Source organism: Geotrypetes seraphini, chromosome 4 (assembly GCF_902459505.1).
Source record: "Geotrypetes seraphini chromosome 4, aGeoSer1.1, whole genome shotgun sequence".
Classification (NCBI taxonomy): Eukaryota; Metazoa; Chordata; class Amphibia; order Gymnophiona; family Dermophiidae; genus Geotrypetes; species Geotrypetes seraphini.
This window is the reverse complement of record NC_047087.1, coordinates 308,884,536-308,901,121: the sequence shown is the minus strand read 5'-3', so window position 1 is coordinate 308,901,121 and position 16,586 is coordinate 308,884,536. Positions and strand designations below refer to the sequence as shown.

General features: G+C 45.1%; 1 protein-coding gene across 3 annotated transcripts in view; it reads right to left on the bottom strand.

Moving 5' to 3' along the window:
• The window catches only part of VTI1A (vesicle transport through interaction with t-SNAREs 1A), a 783,069-nt gene that overhangs the window by 293,297 nt on the left and 473,186 nt on the right, over positions 1–16,586 (bottom strand). Inside the window, exons 7-8 of one of the 3 annotated variants that reach the window (XM_033941339.1) lie at positions 8,840–8,901; positions 3,622–4,087 (exon numbers count right to left, since the gene is read on the bottom strand). In XM_033941339.1, the coding sequence (XP_033797230.1) occupies positions 4,045–4,087; positions 8,840–8,901 (105 nt within the window). In that variant the 3' untranslated portion in view covers positions 3,622–4,044. Of the gene's footprint in view, positions 1–3,621; positions 4,088–8,827; positions 8,902–16,586 lie in introns of those variants that run through there. The other 2 variants (XM_033941340.1, XM_033941338.1) reach the window with 2 other exon arrangements.

Sequence of the window (16,586 nt, the reverse complement as noted above, 5' to 3'; positions counted from 1 at the left end):
GCAGTCTCAGACCCACCCCCGCTCACAATCCGCGGCAAGACAGAAACAGGACTGTTAGCAACAGGTAAAGCGACCGTTGCAGACGCCCCGCCCACGCACGAGGTAACTGAGCTACGGCCGGCCGAAACAGCTTGAAGAGAGCTGCTCGACGCACCCGACTTGCGCCCTGCCTTAACCGACGACCCAGAAACCGCGGACCTGCTCCCCAGGGCCCCCCTTACTCCAGCCCCCGCAAGCGCCGACAGTGCAGCCACTTTAGAGCGACGCGCCGGACGTAACACCGCTGGCTCACGACCCACCTGCTCCTCCGGCTCCTCCGAAAATGAGTCACCCGCAAGCAGCGAAATCTCGCCAGCCGCCGCCTCCTCACCCCCACAAGACACGCCATCCGACTCCATCCCTACCGCACACCGCCAAGAAGACCGCGAACAACGTCTCAGAAGAAAAAAGCCGCCCTGGAGGACCAGAAAAACCCTCAGTCCTCCAGGGTCCCGGCTTTTAAGACCTCCTCCGCAGCCACCCCCACTTCCTCCTCCAATCGCGCATCGTTTTTCCTCGCGCGCTCCTAGCAACCCCCTAACCTTGCTCTCTCTCCACCCCCCAACCCCCCCCCCCCCCCCGACTCGAAGGCGACACGGGGCTCCCAGCCCCGTGTTATCATTCGCCCTTCGAGACGGGCTCTCGGGCTACTCTTTCTGGAGAATTTGTGGAATGTGTTTTGAAGGTAAGAAGCAAAATTTGATATGTGATTCTATGTGATAGTGGGAGCCAATGGGCCTTGATCAGAAGTAGTGTTCGTGATCTAATTTCCTCGCGTTTTCAATGAGCTTTATCGCAGTGTTTTGAATTATTTGCAGGCGCCTGAGCTCTTTTTGTGTAATGCTTTTCTATAACGCGTTACAATAGTCCAGCTTGGAGATAACAAGGGAGTGTACCAAGATGGTTAGTGAGGGAGGCACAAGATCAAATGCCAGGTTAAAAAGATAGGCTTTTAGTTGAGATTTAAAGTTCTTAAAAGATTGTTCGATCCTAAGAACATAAGAATAAACTTACTGGGCCAGACCAATGGTCCATCAAGCACATTAGCCCGTTCTCACGGTGGCCAATCCAGGTCACTAGTACCTGACCAAAACCCAAGGAGTAGCAACATTCCAGAATCCCAAAGAGTAACAAAAGATTCTAGAACCTCAAAGAGTGTCAAGATTCCAGGCAGCATCTCAAAGAATAGCAAGATTACGGAACCACAAAGAGTAGCAACATTCCATTCAGAATCCTAAAGAATAGCAAGATTCCGGAACCCCAAAGAGTAGCAACATTCCATTCAGAATCCTAAAGAATAGCAAGATTCCGGAACCCCAAAGAGTAGCAACATTCCATTCAGAACCCTAAAGAATAGCAAGATTCCAGAACCCCAAAGAGTAGCAACATTCCATTCAGAATCCTAAAGAATAGCAAGATTACGGAACCCCAAAGAGTAGCAACATTCCATTCAGAATCCTAAAGAATAGCAAGATTACGGAACCCCAAAGAGTAGCAACATTCCATTCAGAATCCTAAAGAATAGCAAGATTCCGGAACCCCAAAGAGTAGCAACATTCCATTCAGAATCCTAAAGAATAGCAAGATTACGGAACCCCAAAGAGTAGCAACATTCCATTCAGAATCCTAAAGAATAGCAAGATTCCGGAACCCCAAAGAGAAGCAACATTCCATTCAGAATCCTAAAGAATAGCAAGATTACGGAACCCCAAAGAGTAGCAACATTCCATTCAGAATCCTAAAGAATAGCAAGATTACGGAACCCCAAAGAGTAGCAACATTCCATTCAGAATCCTAAAGAATAGCAAGATTCCAGAACCCCAAAGAGTAGCAACATTCCATTCAGAATCCTAAAGAATAGCAAGATTCCAGAACCCCAAAGAGCAGGAACATTCCATTCAGAATCCTAAAGAATAGCAAGATTCCAGAACCCCAAAGAGTAGCAACATTCCATTCAGAATCCTAAAGAATAGCAAGATTCCAGAACCCCAAAGAGTAGCAACATTCCATGCTTCCCCCTTGTCTTTCTCAATGACAGACTATGGAAGGTACAATGGAAGAGAATTTCATGAAGTAGGTGCCACCACTGGTCTGCTCTGTGTTTCCGCCTGTGAAATTCAAGAGATTTCTGAGTACTTTATTTTCCAACAGGATGGAGCTTCAGTGCCTCGAGCTCACAAAACAGCTCTTAGTTAACGAAACTCCAGAATTCACTGAGCCAGCAGCTCAGTGGCATCAAAGGGAAAAAGCCATTCTACTAATATATCTTCACGGGTCATGCTAAATATTTATAAACAAGTGCAGAGAATATTGAAACAATGTCATTGGTCCCATGCAGTGGCGTAGTGAGGGTGAGAGGTGCCTGGGACGGTGTTGCCCCGCCCCCTTCACCACCCCTACCCCTTCCTGCTGCGTGCGCCGCTTCCCTTCCCCCGTACCTCTGTAACGTTCCTGGTGCAAGCAGCAACCCTCGAGCTGCTGTCGCGCCAGCCCTTCTTCTGATGTCACTTCCTAGGCGCGGGTCCAGGAAGTGATGTCAGCGGAAGAGCCGACACCGACACCACAGCAGCTTGGTGGTCGCTGCTCGTGGCAGGAACGTTACAGATGTATGAGGAAAGGGACATGCATGGCAGTGGGGGTGGGGGCAAAGAGGAGGATGGGTGCCTGGACCCTCACCAAGACGGTTTCCGGAGCAGACAGCCTCCCCCGCCCCCGTTACTACGCCACTGGTCTCGAGTTTTTCTGGACACCATGTATAACATACAGGCTTAGCCCATACCTATGAGGAGGCGTACATTGGAGTGGCGCATGGACAGACCACAGGTGATATCATCAGTTGTGTGTTTGTAGGGGGGCACAGTTACCCCAGGCAGTAACCTCTCATAAGTGGGTGTGTCGATATTTCAGTGCACCAACATGATTTTCCACTAGTATTCTAGAATGATTTAGACTCAACCTAAAGCCATTCTAGAATTGGTACGAAGCACACCCCTCTGCGTCTCGTGCATCTTAGATTGTAAGCTCCGTGGGCACATGGAAAGCCCTACTCACCTTGGGCTACCACTGAAAAGGTGTCCAGTAAACCCAGACTACCTGATACCTGTTTCCAGAGCTTCAAGTAGTCTGCATGTGGGTGAGCAGCTCGGCAGTACATCACTTTATAATTGACAGACTTCTCGTTTGGGGTTGTTGTTTTTTTTCTCTGTGAATAAAAGTAGCCTTCAACAATTCATAACCTCCAAAGTACTTTTAATCAGAAGACATTGAGCCTGTTCGAAAAACCAAGCTCCCTGTTGTATGTGCCGCAGAGATCGTCACTTGATTTATGGAACAGCTAGAAAATGTGACTACGGAACATAATTTCCAAACACAAAGGCAACCAAAGGTTAGGAGGATTCAAAGGTTATAGCCACTGTTTGTATTTCATCCTTTCCAAATTACTTGCAAATATATTACATCCCAATCTGAGGAAATGCTTTATTTTACTGAAAATACCAGTTGGCAGTGTCCTGCAAGAAAAGCCGCGGTACATCAAGCAGAAAGATGGAGAAAACACACTGGTTTAGAAAGCCATAAATCCTGATTTGAATCTGCTAACCTGAAAGCCAAGGAAAGCAGGCAAAACTATTTCCCCTTAAATGCTATGTCTGATTAAGCTATACCATTAAATGACAGCTGAACTTTAACATTAATATGATATTATTTAAATAACTGCATGAGAGGTTTTTTTGCACAAAAAATGATGAATGATTTCTGGACAGCTCAACTGACATAAAGCAGGAGGCCCCTTTAATGAGATTTGACAAAATGGAGACATATGCAAGAATATTCGTTACAGCTCACGTCGCAGAAGCCGTTGCTGGGGAGGCGAGGGGCTCTTTTTCTTGATTGTCTACAGGCACTGAAGCATCTATTTCAATTGCCAGTTCCCTTCTCTGTGGATTCTAAATTTAGTCCATGTCATTTACATATTACTCTTCATCAGAGGCTCCTCAAGGCTCTGGTTCAGAGTCCAGGAAAACAGGACACGCTGCAGCTTGGACCAAACCTTTGTCAGATGCATGGGCAGGGAATAAGGGAGTTAGTCAGATTGCAATAAAAGGAAGATAAAGCCGGTCTTGAAGGTGAGCTTAGCAAATGCCACTTGACAATACTCTTAAGGTGAGGAAGACATCACTAATTGAAGCTTTCTACGTTCCAAAACACAAAAAAAAATTAAAAAACGTAGGCCTGGATTCTATAAAAGGCGCCATTGGAGGCAGCTGCCTTAAAAATGGCCACCAATCGTGTGTCAATCATGGAACGGCGTCTTTTATAGAATCGTGCCTTTGGGAAAGATAGGTGCCAGAAATATAGGCCAGGGTTTTCAAGGCCTACGTTTCTGGCACCTATGGAGGCACTTAACACCCCTTCCGGCATTAGCTACGCCTACTGTGGCATTAGCAGTTGTAAAGCGCCTCTATAGGCGTGATGCAGGTGCCTTGAATTTTTTTTTTTAAACATCTTTTTAATGGTGTTTTGCACTTAACTTAAGCGCTGGTAAGGCGCCCACTGGCACCAAAGTTAAGGTACCATTTATGGAATATGGGCCTTAAATGTCATCGTTTTCTTTTAAGTTCAGTTCAGTTGACATGGCCTTCCAATATCAGATGTAGCACTGTTTTAGAGCAGTGGTCCCCAACCATCAGGCCAATCGGATTTTCAGGCTAGCCCTAATGAATATGCATGGAGCAGATTTGCATGCCTTTCACTTCCATTCTATGCAAATCTCTCTCGTGCATATTCATTAAGGCTAGCCCAAAAACCCGATTGGCCTGGTGGTCCTCCAGGACAGGGTTGGGGACCACTGTTTTAGAGTACATACAGCTGAATAAACTACATTTTCCCGGTAAAGAATATTCAGGTTAGAGCTCATTTTTTTTCAAACTCTATCTCCACAACAAGACAAAGGAATGAAGAGCTCCGTATAATTCATTTGCGCTAGAAACTTTCAGTATGTGGCCCCTGGGACAAATGTAGCCCCACCTGACCTTGTGATACAGGCCAGAAACTTTTAGCAAATGCTTTTTACCTAATTAGCTAGCAGATATTCTTTTGAGGCATTCTGTAGCTACTTGGTAGAGAGAAGGGCATAGTTTTAAAAGAGATTCATATATTTTGGTTTATAGAAATAATGGTATATAAACAGGCTAAATTAGTCACGCGGCCCACACAGATAGGAGTTACTAATCATATAGCCCACTGCCGAAGAAACTTGGATGTTCCGGGTTTAGGCACTGCCATCAGCTAATAGAAATGTTACTGTTGGACAAGGCCATCACCCAAAAAATAAAAAAATTTTTGCTCTGGAGTAGTTAGTTCGTTTGATTTATAATCCCGCCTTTCACAAAGCGGAGCATAACATAACATACATAATAAAATCATCATACAACAATTAAAAGTTCCACATAATCATAGGACATAAAAAACATAACAACAAATATTATACAGACATCAATCTTTCTCTACCGCAGTAATCACATAGCGAAAAACAACTCCACGCCAACTACCCGCTTAGCTCATATACAGTATTTCATGATATAGAACAGGCAGCGCTTATAATTTTTTAACTAGTACATTAAGACAGGGGTGTTATTTGCTCTCTGTTGTAATTAAATTTGAGAATTGTCCGTCTTTCCAGATTTAAAAACCTACTCAACACAGAATAGCATACACTTCTCTCCCTCCGTATTCGCGGTGGATGCGTTCCGGATATAGGTGCGAATGTGGAAAAACCGCAAATAACTTTTCAATATGTTATTCGCGGTTTTCTGTAAAAGTCAGCGTTTTTACCATTAAAACCGCAAATGCATAAAAGAAAAATGTCTCAAGAGCAACGCAGCTAAGAAGGAAAGAATTTTTAAAATTAAGAACAAGAGTCTTAGCACTTGAGGCATCTTTTTATTTAAAATTTCCATGTAAATGTCTTGTCAAAGTACAAGACATTGAATATGTATTTTGGGATCCCATTCAGTTACAACAATTTCTAATAGCTCGAGAACAGAAATGAGTTTTTTTTTTATTTTTGCCTTTAAATGATTCACCACTGAGAAAATGGTAGGATGTCAGAGTCCCAAATAGTTGGGAAAGTCAAGATTCATATGAATCAAGAACAATCTCTTAATTTTCCTTATTTTTTGTTAGTCTGTAAGTAGCTTGGCTCCCCATTGTTGTGGACTTGAAAAGGATTTTTTGTGTTGTATATTATTGTTAAATTTGGTGTTAGAAACCTTTTTTCCCTTGGTATCATCTGATATTGTTAACTATTAAATTTATAAATTTTTAAAAAAAACCAACGCCACCCCCCCCCCCCCCCCCCGCCGCAAATGCAGTAGTTGTACTACGGGGATTTAAAAGAGCTCCTGAGCAGGGGGAAAGTACACACTGTTGAGTGCATGGCGGGCCGGCACCAACGATCGCCTCCCCGCGCCTTCCTTACCTTGGACACAATTAGTAGCTCCCTGTGCTCCAGCCTCCTTTCAACGTGAAGCCCCATGGCGCTCCTCCTTTCAGCTGCACATGAATGCACTGGAAAGGGACGGCTCTGCTCTCCATTCTCTCCTCCAGGCCGGCGGTGGGAGCCCCCAATCCATGCTCTGCACTAATCCGCGGCCGGCTCCATTCACTGTCCGCTCCGATTTTACACACAGGACAAAGAAGAGGTGGGGGGACACGCACACACGCCTCCGGCAAGGATCGGGAGGCACTGACAGTGACCCGGAGCATCGAAGCCCTGCGACTGACAAGACACCGCAACAATGGGCGGCCTGCGCCTGCCGAAATCCAGCCAATCATCTCGCAGTATGTAGAGGGGGATGTCCTCTGAGGGGTAATTGTTTCACTCTACCCTTCTCGCTTCACCCCACACACACTCCCTTCCGAAAAAGTACCAAACACACAAAACACAAATTTCTCAGCACAAGGAAGAAAGAAGGCAGAGCATGGAAGCAGCGATTTTCAGAGTGATGTAATTTTGGGGGGCTGAGTCAGCTGATGAAAAATTGCAAATAAGTGAAACCGCGAATACGGAGGGAGCAGTGTATAGACAAAATAAATAAAAACACCTCACTAAAACAAATAAAATAACAATTTCAAGTTAAGACAATGCGATAATATCAATGAATACAAGCTGGAATATTAACAGCTGAACAGCAGTCTACTTAGTCAAAGCAAAAATACCACCCAACAACCCGAGAAGCCAGATTGAACCATAAAACTATCATAGAGACCTCCAGAGTTCAAACAGCAGCAATGCACCTGAACACTCTGCGGGAGGTCTCCAGTAGTTATAACGCTAGGAAAGTACTTAATAAACTAAACACCCTTTAAGACTGAGAGGTAAGGAAATGATTCAAAATATGGCTGAACAGAAAGGAGCATATTCAATAAATGGCATCCCGATTGTAGGTGGTGGTTGGCATCCTACTGCTGTCTAACCAGCCAATCAGGATGCACATTTTTAAAAAAAAAAAAAAACACCCCGAGTCAGGCTGCCTCTGTTGCGGTTGAGGGAGATGCATAGGGACGCTTTAGCTTGCCCAAGACTAGGTGTAGTTTCGCCCAGAAGTGACCTTGGGTGAATTTAGGCGGCCCTATGCATCTCCCTAGGGCCGCAATAGGTGCCTGAAATGTAGGCCAACAAAATGCTGGTCTGCATTTCAAATAGAACGTGGCTGCTATGCTAATCGCAGCAAAGAAATCTCACTGCCGCAATCAGCTGAGCAGCTGCGGCAGAGAACACGCCTCCCCCCGTGACGTTGGGCGGCAGGAGGGATACCCACTCCCTCTTGCCACAGCCCACCCGAAGCATTCTCCCCCCTCCCCCCCAAGCAAACCCTGGCTAGAAGAGTGCCCAATTCCTCCTGCAGGAACCATCTCGAGCAACCCCTGGCAGGAGGAGTGCCCAATTCATGGGAGGGGTTTTAGGTATCTGGCCAATCGGAGTCCTAGACCCCTCCCAGTGCATCCCAGAATGCACTGGGAAGGAGGCCTAAGACTCCAGTTAGCCCAGGTGTCTATGGCCCCTCCTATGGGAGGGGCTTTAGGCATCTAAACCAATCAGGGCATTAGGCTCCTCCTCGGTATATCCCAGAATGCACCAGGAAGGAGAAGGCCCACCATTTTCCAGTGGTGGGCCTATTGGTCGGAAGGTGTATGCCTCCCTAAAGCCGGACCCTACTGTTTACAATGTACAGGGGGGGGGGTCTCCCCTATAGGGTGATCACCAGGAGGGTGGGGGGTCAGTAGGTCACCAGAGGGTGGGGTGTTTCAGGGGGTGCTCTGGCAGGAGGGAGTGCGCCTATCACTATTGGGTATGGGTGTGTTGTGGGGGGGTTCTGGCAGGAGGGAGTGGCTATCCCTCCTGTCAATCGTGGATGAGTGGGTGAGGGGGTTTCCAGCAGGAGGAATTGGGCACTATTCCTGTCGAGGAATTGCTCAAAGGGGGCTCAGGAAGGAAGAATTGGGCACTCCTCCCATCGGTGAATGCTTCGGGGGGCGGGTGGCAGGAGGGAGAGAGCATCCTTCCTGCCACCCGACTTCACAGGGGGGTGGGTTTCAGGTTAGTATGTGATTCAGATATATATACGAGAAGCACTGAAGACCCCTCATGCAGCTGCCTGTCCACAGTTGGTATACCCTGAACTAGCATAAGTCAAAATGCAATTGCATAAAGGAAGTTGCTAAAAAATTGTGTCTGGGAATGCAAACCAACTGGATTTTATAAAGAATAAAAATGGCAGGTCCCTACCTTGCTCCTTACCTTCGCAACATTCCTGTCAGAATCCTGGAACTTTTCCCCAAGTTGGTGTCAGTTTCTCGAAGCTAATAGGGAAAGAGACAAGAGCAGCTTTTAAGATAAAATATTTCTTGCAAACTATGTATAAGAACATGACAAAAGTTCAAATGAGCTATATTTCCATGCTCGGAAGAAACAAGCATCTTTTCTTCTGTTGGATCATCAACATGATGTTCCTCTTGTAACTAATGAGATTTATAGGGTCATATAAACCAATCCAACCAATCAAACATATCCTCTTCTTTCCAAAGAGAACTCATCTTATCTTTGGGCTGATGACAACCAATGGATTTGTATATCAATATTAGTGAAAATAATCAAGTAAAAAATATATTACTATCCAGTGTTGGGATAATCCACGTAGATATACTTAACATACAAAATGATGGAGAAAAAGCCTCAAATAGTCATAAATTTCAGCAGCAATCCAAATGGATTTCAAGATGCTCTTTTCTTCGTCATTGGCATAAAAATACTCGTATAAACCTTGAAACTCCTTTGCTGTGTCCAAGGAGAAGTTATTTGTGTCCCAATTATTTTCAAGGCTTAGTGAGAACCACAACAGTGGCATAGAGGCAGACAAAGAATGAAAGAGACCATTTTAGCTATACAGTACACATTTGGTTAGGTTTTACTACATTTGGCCAAGAGATTTAGGAGCAGTAGCAAAACCCAAGAAGTCAAATTGATGTCAATGGTCTATTCTAGAAACTTAGGTATAATCATGGCATATACAGTACATATGAACTGAATACAGAAATATTCTCCATTACTGTATTTTTGTGGGTTTTGGTTCACTTTTGTCTTGGCTGATTATATGTTTGATTAGTTTTTGTATGTTGTATTTTTTTTTTTGGCTGAAAAATGATCGAGACTCTTTCTATTTATAAAAGTCAGAGAACTGGTTTAAAAGTGACATCCCCGCTGCCCCCAGAGGACCACCAATTGTGAACATTTTAACTGACTCACAGCTGGTAATTTGAAGGAGGACAGACTGTGGACCCTGCGACCACTTTCCTGGATCCTACGTTATTTCTACAGTAAAGCTAGAGCGACAGCGAAAGCACAGCCTAGCAACATAGCAGGCCATGGGGATTTGTACCACAGGTTGGGGCAGTAGAATATCTCACGGGAACACAGAAGGGTGGATAATCCAGAAACAGCTGGTGTTAGAAGCTAGTTAGATCTCACGAGGAGCTTGCAATTAGACTTGGGAAAAGAGGGATGCTGTGTGCACATCTACTCAGAACAGCAGAGAACGCAGGCAGCTGGGATATGTAGTGTGGACAGGAGGAACTGCACAGATTTGGAAGGGCCACTTAGTATTTTTCTGCTATCACTTAATATGCTACTATGAGGCCGATTCATTTAAATGTGGTATCCCATGTTAATGTAACACATATTATATAGCAGCTGGGCCCCAACTGAAAATACTGGGGCTTCCAACAATTAACATGCGTTAGTATGGTTCATAGACAATGGCGCGAAAGACAAAAGCGCGCGCCGACAATTGAGCGCAGCGCGTGCCGCCGCACCGCTCTAAATTACAGCTTTTAGGTGCTCCAACGGGGGTTTTTGTTGGGGAACCCCCCCTGCTTACTTAATAGACATCGCGCCGGCTTTATGGGGGGTTTGGGGGGTTGTAACCCTCCACATTTTACTGTAAACTGAACTTTTCCCCTAAAAACAGGGAAAAAGTAAAGTTTTCAGTAAAATGTGGGGGGTTACAACCCCCCACAACGCCCCCACAATGCGGCGCGATGTCTATTAAGTAAAGTGGGGGGGTTCCCCCCCCACGCCCCCCGTCGGAACCCTAAAAACAGTAATTTTGAGCGGCGCACACCTCCGCGCTGCGCTCAATTGTCTGGGCGCGCTTTTGACCGGACACCGTTAATATTAGTGCAGATTATCATGTTTTGTGCTTCTTATATTCTGATGATTTAGCAAATAAGGAGCCATACAGTGGATCATTCAGGAAAACTGGAAAAATAACTGGCTGCTGCAAAAAAAATGCTCTCCCTCTATATTTATTAGAATTTCTATTTCCTGCCTTTACAAAGAAATTCATCCAAGAACGATCTGGACATAGGCAAGAGAAAATGAGAGAAGATATGTACTGGTATGATTATATACACACACAGTTTTAAGTTGCACTATATTAGGAGCAAATATGAATGGGAAGGACGCCTACAGTCAAATAAAGATATTACAAAGCCAAGCAGAATAAATGTATTATTACACTGCAATTTCTATGCATAGACATGTTGATGGTTATCTTTACTTGATTTATCGCCTTTCCTCTGTACATATCAAAGCGGTTTAAAATATACTGAATAGTAGGCAGGTATTCAAGTATTTTCCTTATCTGTCCCGGCAGCCTCACAATCTGACTGTGATACCTGGGGCAATGGAGAGTGCAGTGACTTGACCCAAGTGTAATAGGAAGACTATACCAACATGGGTTTATTACTGTCCTCCTGAGCCAAAATAGAGAAACGGTGTGTAATGCTAACAGAGATTAGACAGGTTACTAAATTAGGAAAACAAAAAATATGTCATATGGCAGCTTAACCCCCTAGGGGTAGGACCATGAGATATGGAAGGCGACAGAAAGTAGCGGTAAATGGAGCTCACTCTGAGGAAAGGGATGTACTGCAAGGCTCAGATTTTGTTAACATTGATTAATAATAATAATAATAACTTTATTCTTGTATACCGCAATACCATGGAAGTTCAATGCGGTTAACAAAAGAAGAGACTGTACATTTACAGTGATGTTACATATTTCAGCGATGCTACATTTACAGCGATGTTACATATATGGCAATGAAGAGACATATACTATGGAGGCCTGACATAGACAGGACAATTAGATAAAACAGAGATTGATTAAGAGAGGCCATAAGTGGCTTGGTAAGGAGGGCGAAGTCAGAGGGTTTGGAGGCATATCGAGGTCAGGAGGGGGCAGGGAAGGAGGGAAGGGAGAGTTAGCGGAATTTGTCGAAGAGGTAAGTTTTTAGTGACTTCCTGAATAGGTGGTAGGGCGGAGAGTTGGAGATGAGGGCGGTTAGGCAATTGTTCCATTTGCCCACTTGGAATGCTAGGGTTCTATCGATGATTAATAATTGTTAACTTTGATTAATAATTTGTTTTATGCTTTGGGAAAGAGAAAGGGATAAAAAGGCACATTGCGTTTATGGGATGGTCTTCAAATGGAAATAGGGCTTATGGTAAGGGCCGTATGGTAAGGTTTGCCTCTTTGCAGAGGATACCAAAATCTGATGATGTAAATAACATGAGGAAGGACCTAGCGAAGCTTGAAGAATGGTCTGGAATTTGGCAGCCCAGCTTTAATGTTAAGAAATGCAAGGTCATGCATTTGGGCAGTAGAAACCGAGGGGCAGGACTTGGGTAAGGGACCTTAGGATGAAGGTGAAAGGGGCAGACTAAGAAGTAACCTCTGAAAATACTTTATCAAGGAAAGGGTGTTAAATGCTTGGATTAGCCTATTGGTGGAGGTGGTGGAGAAAAAAAAAAGTATCTGAATTCTTTGGGCAAATATGTTGGCTCTCTAAAAGAGAGGAAGGGACAGATAGCAAGAATAGGCAGATTAAGTAGGCCTTCATTTTTCTATGTTTCAATGAGACTACCACTAAGGATTGGCAGCAGAATTTTTGAATTTGGTGCCAGCAGGGGTGATTAGGCCCCCGAACCCCTAGGTTTTTAAATAAGTAGGTGGTAAGGGGTGGGCTCTTCAAGGAGTCTTCAAGAGATGGGGAGGTGTTTGGGGGGGGGAAGGGAGAGAAGTTTCTTTTAATGCCTGGCTCCTTTAAGATGTGGCCTAGCATCATGGGCCATGGGTTAGCAGGCCAAGGCAGAAAAAATAAGACCAGCTTTGAGGTGGTGCTATTTTTTCAGTATTCACTACAAGCTAGGTTATTCAGTTTACACGGGTATTTTGAATGAATTTGCATCCCATTATTATGTATCCTGTAGTATCTTATATTAACTCATGCTATAGTAGAAACATAATGGCAAATAAAGGCCAAATGGCCCATGCAGTCTGCCCATCCGCAGTAACCATTATCTTTTCCTCTCTTGAAGAGATCCCACGTGCCTATTCCAGGCTTTCTTGAATTCAGACACAGTCTCTGTCTCCACCACCTCTACCAGGAGACTGTTCCACGCATCTGCCACCCTTTCTGTAAAAAAGTATTTCCTTAGATTCCTCCGGAGCCTATCACCTCTTAACTTCATCCTATGCCCTCTCATTCTAGAGCAGTGTTCTTCAACCACCGGTCCATGGATCGGTGCCGGGCCAAAGAAATTTCCTGCTGGTCCACAGGGCCAGCACGTGCATCAGGCCCAAAACAGTGTTCTTCAACCGCCGGTGCACAGTGTGATCGATGCAGTGTTATCTTTGAGCCAGCTTTCTCTTCCTCACTGATTCAGTGCACAAAGCCACGGGCAGTGGCTCCTACACGCGTCTTGTGCCTGAACCTGAAGCCGCCTCTCTGACGAGGCACGGGACGCACAAGGAGCCGCTGCCCGCAGCTTTGTGCACTGCAGCAGTGAGGAAGAGGGAGCAGGCCTGAAGATAACACCGGGGGCGGCATAAAAAGGCCAGGCGGGAACAGGCCAGAAGGTAAGGCATAGCATGGAAGGAGGGAGACAACAAAGGTAGGGGGAAATGATTTTATTTTTGAATTTAGTGATTGAATTATGTCAATTTTGAGAATTTACATCTGCTGTCAGTGTGCTTTGTATAGTTTAATTTTGTGGTAAACCATTATGTATTGTTAAAAAGATTATATTGTGTATCTGTGAAAAATGAATGGAAAAAATAGTGTTACAATTAGTACTATTATGGGGGCGGGGTCTGGGGTAGAGATGGGTGGGGTCTGGCCCACGACTTAGCCCAGTGTTCTTTAACCGCCGGTCCACAAAATAATTCTTTTATTTCTGCCGGTCCATAGGTGTAAAAAGGTTGAAGAACACTGTTCTAGAGCTTCCTTTCAAATGAAAGAGACTCAACTCATGTGCATTTACATCACATAAGTATTTAAAAGTCTCTATCATATCTCCCCTCTCCCGCCTTTCCTCCAAAGTATGCAGATTGAGATCTTTAAGTCAGTCCCCATACTCCTTGTGACGAAGACCACACACCATTTTAGTAGCCTTCCTCTGGACCGACTCCAACCTTTTTATATCTTCTTGAAGGTGTAGCTTCCAGAATTGTACACAATATTCTAAATGAGGTCTCACTAGAGTCTTATACAGGGGCATCCATACCTCCTTTTTCCTACTGGCCATACCTCTCCCTATGCAACCTAGCATCCTTCTAGATTTCGCCGTCACCTTTTCAACCTGTTTGCCCACCTTACGATCATCGCATACAATCCCACCCAAGTCCCGCTCTTCTGTCGTGCACATAAGTCCTTCACCCCTAAAACTACCATGTTATTGCTGTTTAATGTGCATTATTATCATTAATATATCTCAGTGGATCCAGTTTTCAGTGGAACGCAGGACCTGATACGAGGTAGAGTAGTGATGGAGTTGCTTGGCAATAATAATCACAATTAGGGTTTTTATTTTAGGCATTTGTGTCTTGTAAATGTAGGTTTGTATGTTGCATCAATGCAGTATCTCAAACAATTTCTATTTTTCATACCATTTTAATTTTTCATGGTTTCAGGCTGAAGTGAGGTAAAGGACTGTGAGATAAGATCACAACCACTTGAGATCCTACTTTTGGAGCTTTACTGTTCCCATATAAAGTAACCACCGCAATATAACTAGGGGCTCCTTTTACAAAACTGGGCTAGCGGTTTTAGCGCTCGCTAAATTGCCCCGCGCGCTAGACGCTAACAGCAGCATTGAGCTGGCGTTAGTTCTAGCCGTGTAGCGCGGATTTAGCACATGCTAAAATTCTGCGTGCGCTAAAAATGCTATCGTAGCTTAGTAAAAAGAGCCCTAGGTATTCTGTGAGGAAAGGTTTTAGTCACATTTTACTAAGGATTTCTGGAAGTATGAGCTGCTTTGGTCCGTTTAGAGTCACACCATCTTTATTTATTTATTTATTCATTCATTCATTCAATTTTTTATACCATTCTGGGAACTCAGAATGGTTTACATTAATTTATTCAGATACTCAAGCATTTTTCCTTGTCTGTCCTGGCAGGCTCACAATCTGTCTAATGTACCTGGGGCAATGGGGGGATTAAGTGACTTGCCCAGGGTCACAAGGAGCAGGGTGGGTTTGAACTCACAACCTCAGGGTGCTGAGGCTGTAGCTTTAACCACTGCACCACTCTAGAAATCAAAATGTAGCAAAAGGGAGCCAAGTATAGGACAATCAAGCCATTGTGACATCACTGATGAGGTTGGCTCTTATTGGTGGAATGAGGCATTATGACGTCACAATAGCAGCTCTGATTATGGGCTGAAACTTTTCACACTATTTATTTATTCAATTTTCTATGTTGTTCTTCCAGGGGAGGTCAGTACGGTTACATGAATTTATTCAGGTACTCAAGCATTTCTCCCTGTCTGTCCTGGCGAGCTCACAATCTATCTAATGTACCTGGGAGGATTAAGTGACTTGCCCATGGTCACAAGGAGCAGCGTGGGTTTGAACCCAAAACCTCAGAGTGCAAAGGCTGTAGCTTTAACCACTGCGCCACACATTCCCCACACGGCCCCCTCCTCCCCGTGCACCCTTTCCCAGCGCACATGAGAATCTCTCTCTCTCTCTCTCCCCCGAGGCGGATGTCGGCCGTGGCGGCTGTCGGCGGCTGCAGGCTGCGGCGGCCGAGCCCGGAGCTAGTGTAGCTGTCTGAAGCCTGGCTGGAGGAGGACAAGGAGGAGCTGCGAGAGCTCCGCAGAGGCAGGAGGTGATGGATTTGGGGGAGGGAGTGGGAGAAGGGAGAGATGTTGGACTCATGACTAAAGGAGAGAGAGACAGAGACAGATGGATGAGAAGGACAGAGGGGCTACTAGGGGGACCAGGAGAGGTGGTAGGGGATAGGGAGAGATAGACTTCAGGGAGTGTGGAGGGGGCAGGAGAGAGAGATGATCTTGGGGAAGGACAGAGGGGGACAGGAAAGGGAAAGATGGCAAAAGGGGTGAAACAGGGTCAGAGAGAGATAGTAGAGGGTGTGAAAGGGGGAAAGGGAGAGATGGAAATGGTAGGACCACTGCTGCTTTGGGGCACTAAGGGAAGAAAGGTTGGTAAGTCAGGACTGCTGCTGCCGTCTCGGGTAAGTAAAGACCCTGTCAGGTGATAAATGCAATCTAATCTAATCTAATCTAAACCTTAAGTTTATATACCGCATCATCTCCATGAGAATGGAGCTCGACACGGTTTACAAGAACTTAAAATAGTGGGTAGAGAAGAAGAAAAAGGATTACATGAACTTATGTGTAGAAGGGGGGGGAGAAAGGGGGGAAGGATAGAGCTACAATTTGCTGAAAAGCCAGGTTTTCAGTTGTTTGCGGAATAACTGAAGGGAGCTCAGGTTCCGCAGCGGGGTGGTGAGGTCGTTCCAAAGACCTGTGATTTTGAAGAGAAGGGATTTTCCCAGTTTGCCTGAATAGTGGATGCCGCGTGGAGAGGGGAAGGCTAGTTTAAGCCTTTGGGCAGTTCTGGAGGAGTCGGGACTGGAGGAGTTGAAAGACAGTGGGATAAGAGTAGGCAGGAAAGCCAGGC